The sequence below is a fragment of the Hipposideros armiger genome, unplaced genomic scaffold, assembly GCF_001890085.2.
Source record: "Hipposideros armiger isolate ML-2016 unplaced genomic scaffold, ASM189008v1 scaffold_271, whole genome shotgun sequence".
NCBI lineage: Eukaryota > Metazoa > Chordata > Mammalia > Chiroptera > Hipposideridae > Hipposideros > Hipposideros armiger.
In genome coordinates, this window is record NW_017731621.1 from 688,514 (window position 1) to 699,797 (window position 11,284).

Sequence of the window (11,284 nt, forward strand, 5' to 3'; positions counted from 1 at the left end):
GGAACAGCGCTGGGGAATTGGGGGAAGGGGAACAGACAAGTTGCTGTCCTTTTGTTCTTCAGTCTAGTTGTGGAGGACGTTGCTTCACTGGCCCAAGTTGGCACCATCATTGCGCTCTTCCCGGGCGAGGCAGATCAGTCGCCGGCTTCTGGACAGCCGCTTACTGCGGCTGCTTGGCCACTCATGCTGGCTACACACGGTAGCCCATGGCAACCCACTGCCGCAGGGGCTGCAGCCTCCGCCGTCGCTGGTGACTCACGGCAGCCCAGCTCGCTGTTGTTCAGCATCTTAGCTGTAGAGGGCAGTGTCACTGGCCCTCATATGTGGGATCCGAACCGGGGCCCTCTGGCATCCCAAGCCAGTTCTCAACCATCACACCACTCAGCCGGCCCGAGAGACCTACTCTTAACTGTTGATGGAGAGAGATTTGTAACCTCTTACTTGTCCCTGCTGCTTTTTACTCCTCCTAACTGAGTGCAATTTAGAAGTGATAGCTAAATCCTAGAACATACCCCTAATGCCATTTATGATATCTATAAATACACCAAAGGCTATGCTTTGGAAATTAGTTTGAGAACTGGCTGTCTGGACATTTTCATTGGCTGGCACTGTTAATGTGTCAGCATTTAAGTTGAAGGTGTCCTATAAAAGCATTTTTACCTCCTCTTGGGGAAAAAAAATCAGATATAACACTGGGTCCCTATTTCTACCATAACGATGGCCTGCAGCCCTGAAAGGTATTCTCAGGCTGACGTTCGTTACTGTCCTGCCTGCCTTGGCCCTGTCGTTACTTGGCTGTGTGATACTACGTGAAATAGGGTTTACTTCCTGCACTTACTAAGAAGGTAAACAATGATGGAAAACCATACTTCTGAAAAGGATATCTCAAAAATTAAGTTTTTCCTCTTTCTGGACAATAATGCACATACTTTAAAAAATGAATTATTGACAAAGAACTGCTATTTCAAATGGAGGCTGGGATATCTGAGACCATTGTTTCCCTGTTCTTTCCAAATGTTAGTCACATAACTGAGTAACCTTAAGTTGGTCACTGTCCCTCAGTATTTTAGGATTAAATAGTAAATTGATTACATGTGACCCTTGGCAATAAGCATCTCAGGATGGATTTTATATGATTAATATAATGAACCTACAAAAAACCTGTACAAAACATTTAATACCAGATTTTTTATTTTGCCAACACAACTGAAAGTTGTATGAAATAAAAGTTTATTGTCTACTGTTTACACTCATGTTGTTGCTATAAAGTACAATAACGTACACAGATTCCTAGCATGAATTACTCATTGTTCACCCCCACTGAGCTACAGACATTGCTTGAGAATTAGATCTTTGCTTTAGGGATTTAAGAGGAAGAAAAAACTGGGGCATAGTATCTTGAAAGCATTCTCAAGGTACTTGGAATTCAAAGGCATAGCCAATACAGTAAAAACAGCACCGACCGCGCTGTCACTAGGAAGAAAGGGATGGAAAACAGGAAGAGTAATTCTAAGTTGTTTCTAGGGACAGAAGGAACTCTGAAGCTTGATGTGCCCCTCTGGGCTAAGTGGCTGCTTTGAGAAGGGACAAATAAAGGGAGGGCCGGAGAGGGGGGTTGGAACATGGATACTATGAGTTTAAAAAGTATAAAAAGTAATTATATCTAAAATATAGATTAGATATAAATGTTCCAGAACTCATTAAATAAGCCCAAAAATACTGGAAAGTGGCAATCTGAACTACATTTATTTTTAAACAAGTGGGGGGGAATACTGAGTGTTTTGAATGTTGTGTGCAAAACTGATCCACGTCACCATCTCACCGTCACAACGGAACACGGCAAGGCGGGTACACTGGTTTCCAGCATCACAGGCAACACTACAGGTACATTTTCTAACGAATAATGTAAACTTTAGTTTTAAGGCAGCTGGTACTAATGCTGCACACAGGCGTAGCGTGGTGCCCATTTCAGAAATGGGACAGTTAGCACTTGAAAACAAATGGGAGAAAAGGGGAACCAGCATTTGACAAGAACAATGTCGAAATGTTTTCCCTTTCACACACACAAAAAGAAGTATGGGAACATTTAGAAAAACAAAGCACCCATCCCGCCTACTTCAGCCTGTTCCTTAACGAATATTTCAAAATACTGATAAATAATAGTGACTGCGAGCAGAATTCCAGTGCCAGAGCCAATGGCCCCCAGGAAGTCAGCCAACACGGACAGGGCGCCGATGCACAGCCCTCCGAACGCCGCGGCGGTGGGGATGTACCTGGAAGACAAAGCCGAGTCAGGAGGCAGAGGGGACTGAAGCAGCTAGGTGCCCGGTGTAACTCATCTAATCCCACAGGGAACGGGGCTGTCCACAGCGGTTAGTGCTGATGCAAACTGATTAAGAGAATGAGCTGACTCCCTGATTTTCACAGATCAGGAAATAGCCACAGCAGTACATGATTTTGATGGCAGATTAGGATCGAGTTAGATGTGGTGTTAAAATGTTTCATTTTTAAATCGATAACCTTTAGCTCCCTCTTCTAGGTGAGTACATTTCAAAATGATTTCAAAGTATTAAATTTATGTGAAAGATTTGGATGATTCTCTTCCAACAGTAACTCAACCTTGGCTGCACATTAGATTCACCTGGAAAACTGTTAAAAATAATGGGATTGTATTTAAAATATTCTAGAAAGAAATGGGAAAAAAAGATTGGGGGAGATGGTAAAGGAAACAAGAATTGGATATACTTGGGTGCGTGGAGATTCATACTATTCTCTGCAATTTGTATTACCAATAAATAAAGTTTAAATAAATACTAAGGCCTTTTGAACAAATGATTATGGGGCAATTTGATATCCACATAAGAAGGAATCTGGACCCCTATCTCACACCCAAACACAAAAATTAGCTCAAAGAAAACCACAGAGTTAAAACATAAAGAGCTGAGACTCCTAAGGGAAAATGAATAAATCTTTGTGACCTTGGGTTAGGCAATGGTTTCTTAGATACAACACTAAAAACAGCACAAACCATCCAAAGATGAAACAGATACACTGAATTTCACTTAAAAACTTGTGCATCAAAGGGCACCATCAAGAAAGTGAAAAGACGGGCCGGCCGAGTGGCTCAGTTGGTTAAGAGTTAGCCTTAAGAGCGTGAGCTCTGAGCAACAGGGCCACCGGTTTGATTCCCACATGGGCCAGTGACGCTGCGCCCAAGCTGAGCTGTCGCTGAGCTACCGACAGGCAGCAGGATGGCTCAGCTGGTAAGAGCATGTGCTCCTAACAACAAGATTGCCTGTTTGATGTTGGGCTACACCCACCTGCAACTAAGACTGAATTCGGCACCTTAAGCTGAGCTGCCACTTGGATGGCTCAGTGGATACAGCGTTTGCTCTTAACAACAAGGCTGCCGGGTTCGACTCCCACATGGGATGGTGGCTACGCCCACCCTCAACTAAAATTGAACACAGCACCTTGAGCTTAGAGGCCATGAGCTGCGGATGGGCAGCTGGATGGCAACTGGATTTGGGAGCTGAGCAAGCTGTGCCCTCCACAACTAAGATTGAAGAACAACAACTTGGCTGTTCCCCTCCCCCAATACCCCAATTAAAAGAAAAAAAAAAAAAAGGAAAGTGAAAAGACAACCCAGAGAATGAGACAAAATACTTGCAAATGAACCTGACAAGACATATCCAAAATATTTTTTAAAAAATCTTACAGCTCAGTAACAAAAAACAACCCAATTAATAATGAATACACACTTCTCCAAACAACGGCTGATCAACATGAAAAATCTTCAACATCATTACTCATCAGGGAAAAGCAAAGCAAATCAAAACCACAATGAGCTAACACTACATCCCCTCTCAGTGGCTTTATACTAATCTAAAAGCAAAAAAACTAGTGCTGGCCAGGATGTGCACCAACTGGATCTCAGTCTGCTGGTGGGGATGCGGGATGGTACAGCCACTGGAAGATGGTGTAGCAGTTCCTCAACATGTTAAACAGTTACTACATGACCCAACCACTCCACTACTAGAGAAATGAAAACAGACGTCCACTCCTAGAGAAATGAAAACAGACAAACCTTATGCAAGCATGCTCATAACAGCATTATTCATGATGGCCAAAAAGTGGAAAACAACCCAAATTTCCAACAACTGATGAAAGGATAAAAAAATGGAGTATATCCGTACAATGGAATAGTATTCACAAATAATGGGTGAAACCTGAAAACACTATGCTAAGTAAAACAAGCTACTCACAAAAGACCACATATTATAATTCCATGTATATGAAATGTCCAGAACAGGCAAATCTATAGAGACAGAAGGTAAAAAGGTGTTGGCTGGGGGGACGGGAGAGAGGAGTAGGAATGAGGAATAACTAATGGGTACAAGGTTTCTTTCTGGGTGATGACAATGTTTTTAAAATTAGAGTGTAATGATTACACACTCTGAATAAACTAAAAAAAACACTAAACCATATACTTCAAATAAGTGAATTACATGGTATGTGGATTATAGCTCAACAAAGCTGTTATAAAAAAACAAAATACCAATGCCTAAGACCCACTCCGGACCAAATAAATCACAATTCCTGGAGATGGGATATCAATGTTTCTTATACGCTCCCAGGTGATTTTCTGTACAGCCCACCAACAATGAGAACCTCCTATGTACAACATTTTAACACTTGGCTGAGCAGTGAAGAGAACACAATTTCAATTAAAATAATTTAGGTGTCATTTTGATGTGGAGAACAATTAAGTTTTGTGTTAAATTTTGGTCTTTTTGTGGGAAGCAGAAGAGAAATGCTTCAAATACGAATGTAAACAAATAAAGAATAATATCTGCCAATAAACGAAAGACAGATTGAAATACGGAGTACATGCTCCCCTTCCTCCCGCCCCTCCATCAAGGATTAAATCTAATGACCTTACCTATTAAGCTCATGAACCATAGAGGTATCTCTGTGGCCCCTCATAACCATTTGCTGTTCCTTAAGCTGTTTAGCTACCTGCCAGGAGAAAAACAATTTTTAAAATCGAACTCTACCTTCTCACTGTTCACTATCTACCAGGTTCTGTGGAAAGTGCTTTGCACACACTAACAAGACAGAAACCTGAAGCGGGCACTGTCACATTCCCATTAAACCTGAGGCAACTGAGGTCATAATACTGCACAGCTCCGTTACCCATACACAAAACCAGTTTTTCTCAGTCCTTTTCATTATCACATCCCTCAAGACAAATACTAAGGAAGATTTTGTCAAGTAGGATTGAGCTTCGGAGGATCACAAGCCATTGTAAAATCTATAAATGTTTCACCTCCAGGAACCAATTTTTAACCCCTTGGGGTAACATAACTCATTAAGAATGTATGAATTAAAGTATAAATTACAAAAGTAAGTACGAGGGTATCAAGTACCACTTTGACACCTAAAAACTGTATTTTTATTTTCAAATAAACCAAATACTTACATCTTTGGCTGAGGAACCAGACACCTCTATCCACGTCTTAGAAAAGAAAGCACATGACCCCAGCATGAAGATGATATACACAACCACATGGACAGGATCCTCAAATATAGCACCCATGGACTCCGGAGGAGACAGGTAATAACAAAGGCCTCCCACTGGGTACGAGCGAGCAGGGCCTCCGCCGCTGACATCCTACGGAACAAGAATGAAAAGGACAAATGGCCAAACTAGCTGGTCCAGCACACATTTTTAACTTATCAAACTCCTCAAAAATTATGACAATGTTTTTAGCTCAAAGCACCTACAGCTAATGGCTCTATATAACTTAAGGATTTGCTTTGGTAGCTAATATCTTCACTCCTTCAAAATTATATAGTGAACACGTCTTACATAAACATGTGAACATGTTATTAACAGAAGAACGATTTTTAAAACCAACATTGTAATACATCTATAAGAAGAATCTTCCTTCTCTTACTGAAGATAGGAACATGGTTATATTTATAGTTGATCTCTGATTACTTTTAGAATATGAAGTTTTCAGAAATATATGAGTATTCAACATATTAAGACCCTTACACATGAGTCTTTCATTTCAAAGTATTCTATTAAGAACGCAATCAACTGAAATATTGACAGAAGTCTAACAACTCACTGCATCAACTTTATTTTGTTTGTGTATTAAAAGGAAGACTCTTTTAATAAATATTTATAATGGGATTTTTATCCACACAAGTATTTAAGAATTTTTATAGTAACAGAAATAGAAACAGCATGTATTTGGTCATATTAAATAAAAGTTTTGAGATACAGGCTATGAGAAGGCAATTACAGGTTGCAATGATTAAAGTATCTGATTCCTGCATTTACAAGTTCCAAATGATTCCTTTACTGTGCCCTTAGAATTACTTTACTATTCCCAAATCAAAAGCACTGTTTATAGACAAATTCAATTTCCCAATAATTCTCTCATTAAAAAGTCTTAGTCAAGATCACAACACACTCCATAAAACCATCCAATGCATTTGTTACTCTGAAATTATTATAGTGATAATTACGGAACTATTAGTTCATGAGGGAAGAGACAGCTTCCTCCCCTCATCACGGGTAAGCAAATTTCTGTGTCCTGAATGGGAAAGGAGGCAGAGCTACCTAATACACTGCGATGAACACAGGGAGGCAGCCAAGACAAGGAGACAAAGAAACATGTCCCAAATGAAAGAACAGGACAAAACTTTAGAAAAAGAACTAAGCAAAATGGAGGCAAGCAATCTAACTGATGCAGAGTTCAAAGCACTGGTTATAAGGAAACTCAATGAACTTAGAGGAAGACTACATGATCTCAGTGAGAACTTCAAAAAAGAGATACAAAACACAAAAAAGGAGGTAGAAAATCCAAAAAAGAACTAATCAGGGGCCGGCCAAATGGCGCGTTGGTTAGGAGTTGGCTTGAGAGGGAGGAGGAGGGAGGGAGAGGAGGAGGAGGAAGCTGAATGAATAAAGATGTGGTACATTTATGCAATGGACTATTACTCGGCTGTAAAAAAGAATGAAACCTTGCCATCTGCAACATGGATGGACCTAGAAGGTACTGTGCTAAGTGAAGTCAGACAGAGAAAGACAAATACCGTATGATTTCACTTATATGTTGAACAAAAACAAAATAAACAATCAAAACAGAAACAGAGTCTTAGATTCAGAGAACTAATGGTTGCCAGATGGGAAACAGTTTGGGAGACAGGGTGAAAAGGGGGAAGGAATTAAGAAGTACAAACTGGTAGTTACGAAATAGTCACAGGGATGTAAAGTACAGCATAGAGAATATAGTCAATAATACTGTGACAACTATGTATGGCGCCAGATGGATACTAGACTTATCGGGGGATCACTTCGTAATTTATATAAATATCTAATCACTATGCTGTACACCTGAGACTAATATAACATTGTATGTCAACTGTAATTGAAAAAAAATATTTTTAATGTAAAAGAAAGAGTGGAAAGGAGTATTACAAAGGGAATTCTATTTCCTCCAACTAACATTCAAGAGTCAATGTCTTATCCTGTTAAACTTTAAATTAAAAAAAAAAGACCTTTAGTAAAAGCAGAAAGATATCAGTCACTATAACTTATAATGCAAAAGACAGCATATTAAGATAAATGTATAGAATAAGCACCATATTGTAGGAACGATGACTGTAAAAAATATATTCTTTAGTGGAATACAAATTCTAGAATTACATACTCTGCAAAGGAATAAAGAATCTTAATCTTTTTTAACTCTATAGTTTTAGGGGTGAAAAAATACTGCTTGGTTAGATGATAGAATGAAACCGATCAAAATTCAATCCTACAATAACACTTCAATAACAATGTGGCGGGATTGCTTTAGAAGAAGCTATGACGAAGAGGACCGGCAAGAGGCAGTCAGACTTTACTGGATTCTATTTCTAGCAACTCTGTTCTCTCTTCAGTCTAGTAATTAAGTGCCTGTCTCTAGGCCAGTTAATCACAAACCATTTCATTGCCATTTAGGCCATGAAAAATGTGGGGAAACACAAAAGGATGATTTTAGTATCCTATATATAATCAGCAAATAGCTGCTTTTTACAAAACATTATTCTAGACAGTAGTGGAATGAGATTACAAAACAGGGAATCACTTTCATGAGCACAACAGTGATTTTAGCTTAAAGCATCATTCAAATGAGATGTGAAAATGCTTCCTAGACAGGAAAATAATAATAAAAATCACCTGGTCAATCTTAGTTTTACAACACTTATCAATTCTTCCACTTAACTCATAAACCCTGTAAGTGAATCTGAAAATGTTATAGCAACTGCTTCAATTATGGCTCATCTCTTTCAGTTAAAAATGTAACCATGAAATGCAAATTACAAAAAATTTAAACAGAGAATAAATAAAATACTTACCGCCCACTGTCCTAGTAAATTAACTAGAAAGTTGCCACTAAATCGAACAGACAGCATCTGGGAAATCACATACAGGTTTGACACTAAGGCCGACTGCAGAATAATGGGGATGTTCGAGGTGTAGAAGAGCTTGATGGGATAGCTACTGTACTGTCCTCGATACCGGGCCGACTTAATGGGCAAGTCAACACGAAATCCCTGAACAGTGAAAATTAAGAGTAAGAAGAATTGTACATATCATGTCAAGAATACAGAGAGCCAAAACAATAACAAGAGTAAGAAAAGATAATGCTAATGAAACTTTCTCTTCCACACAGAGACATACAAATAGGAAACCTTTTCTATTTCATTTTCATCCTTTTTATTTGCACCTCTAAAGAATGGAATTATTCGTAAGAAAATAAAGAATGGAATTATTTGCTTGACTAGAGTTTTAAACATTGACTTATCAGATACTAACATTTCAAATGTCATTCTTCTTTTTCAGAGCAAAATAAAAGCCCACATCCCACTTAATTAAGCAAAGAGAGCATACTTACCTGAAAATATATAACAACGGCAAACACAAAAACAGTAGCAATAAGGTTCATGAGATTGGGTAAGTTCTGACGATAGAAAGCCTCCCTTAAAGCTCGGACTTTGTCCGTCCTGGTGGCCAGTAAATGAAAGAGAGCTATGACTGCACCCTCAAACTCGGTACCTGAGAAACCAAGAGAGAAATTAACTACAGATGCATCATCCAAAGTTGTCCCAAAGGTCAAAACAAATAACCTTGAAACCCCAGTGAACAGCAGAAAATGAGTCAAAATAATTCATCAATGTTACTTTCTGATATAGCCATGTGTGGAGCTTCTAATAATATTTAGATCGTTGAGGCAAAATGTATCTTTTTAGCATAAATTTGAAGTTTTCTCAAGAGACTATTCTTGATGAAAACAGCCAAAGTAGAATAAACCAAAGCAAATACTTAGTTCATAATGCTTTTGCCTCTCCTTTACTTTAGAGAAGGGAAGAGAATATGGGGGGGCCGGGGAGGGAAAGCAGCAGCAAAGCAGAATAAAGAGGTCAGATTAAAAGATACATGTGACTCTATCAAGCTTGCCTTCAAGTTTATTTAACCGAGAACATTAATAAACCATTTTTACTATTTTCTTAAGGCTGGGATCAGTTTAGATGTTAACCATTACAAATCTAGGATGCCATTTGAGGGAAGTGGAGATGGGTAAAGGCAAAGACAGAATAAAATATTTCAAAATTTAGGTGCTATTATCAAGGCAAGTAAAACAGCAGCAAAAGTATTAGTGCTCCCTGATGTACAAACAAGTAACAGTTTTTTCATCTGAAAAATCTTAATCCACTACCTTTTGATCCCCCTAGGAATGGTGAAATGGGTCAAATCAATGACTTATGCAGCAATGACGCCAGCAAATAAAATTTTAAAAATCTGTTTACAACTACTGAAATTTTAAATGAGCAGAGACTAACATTTAGATATTATTCTTTTTTAAGTAATATTTCATACTCCACAAATCTCTGCTTATTAACTTTTGAACAACAGCATCAGTTGTCTGCTGGGACAGCCAGAAAGGATGTCTACAGGCACATACTGCTCTGTTACGTGTTATGAAAAGTCGCACACACCCAGCAACACTCGTGCAGTCACAGTCACTGTGCCATGTACCTCTGCCAGTGTTAATAGTAGTGGGACTAAAGGCCTTCCAGACAATGGTTTCACAGATGTTGGTGGCAATAAAGAGGGAAATACCAGACCCCAGGCCGTAACCCTTCTGTAGCAGCTCATCTAACAGCAGCACAATCAAACCAGCAACAAACAACTGTGGGGAAAGAAATGCAAGTAAGCGGAAGCAAGAAAAAACTCAAGAAAGGGGAAGACGAGCACCACTAACTACTTTCAAAGTATGGGCATTGCTAACATTCAAATCTAACTGGTGCAATATCACTATTATGACTGTGCGTCTTTTAACCTGCTTTAGTTTAGTCGACAGCCAATTCTGAAAATCAGATGACTGGAAATATTGCTATGTTATACAACAGACATTTCAACTTTTAAAATAGACTTATATACCACCGAATAATTTCCCTTACAATGTTAAATAAGGCTTATTGGAAAGAACACTAAAACAAAAATGTTCACAGTTGTAGAATTTATGATAGCAAGAAACTGAACATATCCCAATTCCTGCGATTGAGAGGCCAAATGAATTATGGTGTAACAACAAGATGGGACTGCACACTGCCAGGAAAGGAGAAGTATGCACATTGTGTTGATACATTTTTAAAGTATTATATATAATATTGTGCATATTTTATGTGTATATTATATATAATAGCTGCAAGTAAATAAAAAAGTAGAGACTAAAATAATATGTATGCAGATTATAACAATGTAAAAATGCATTCTATACATATAGTAACAAGTCTAAATATAAATTTGAAGATAGTTACGAGTTCACCAGGTTCTTAAGCTCATAATTTAAAAAAAAAAAAAAAACTATACTAACTTGAATTTACATGAACTTGAAAATTCTTAATTTTCCTCTTGGAGAAGACATTTCTCTGAAAAAGCATGCATCAATGAAAAATTAAGCCCTAGCTGGAGTTCTGGTCAAGATGGCGCAGAAGCTGTGCTTATCTTCTCTCATGACCACATCAAAATTACAACTAAACTACAAAACCATCATTGAGAATCTCCTAAAATCTTGCTGAACTGAAGCCCTACAACTAAGGATGTGCAAAAGAAGCCACCTCAAAACTGGTAGAAGGGGGGCCAGCCGAGTGGCGCGATGGTTAAGAACTGGCTTGGGATGCCAGAGGGCCCCGGTTCGGATCCCACATATGAGGGCCAGTG

The 11,284-nt window shown here is 38.7% G+C and overlaps 1 protein-coding gene across 1 annotated transcript in view; it reads right to left on the minus strand.

Moving 5' to 3' along the window:
* Positions 1–1,168: 1,168 nt before the first annotated feature.
* SEC61A2 (SEC61 translocon subunit alpha 2) overlaps positions 1,169–11,284 on the minus strand; it is a 28,892-nt gene continuing 18,776 nt past the window's right edge. The window contains exons 7-12 of the mRNA XM_019656987.1: positions 10,097–10,250; positions 8,955–9,115; positions 8,416–8,613; positions 5,483–5,674; positions 4,943–5,019; positions 1,169–2,273 (exon numbers count right to left, since the gene is read on the minus strand). Coding sequence (XP_019512532.1) covers positions 2,087–2,273; positions 4,943–5,019; positions 5,483–5,674; positions 8,416–8,613; positions 8,955–9,115; positions 10,097–10,250 — 969 coding nt within the window. The 3' untranslated portion in view covers positions 1,169–2,086. The remainder of the gene's footprint in view (positions 2,274–4,942; positions 5,020–5,482; positions 5,675–8,415; positions 8,614–8,954; positions 9,116–10,096; positions 10,251–11,284) is intronic.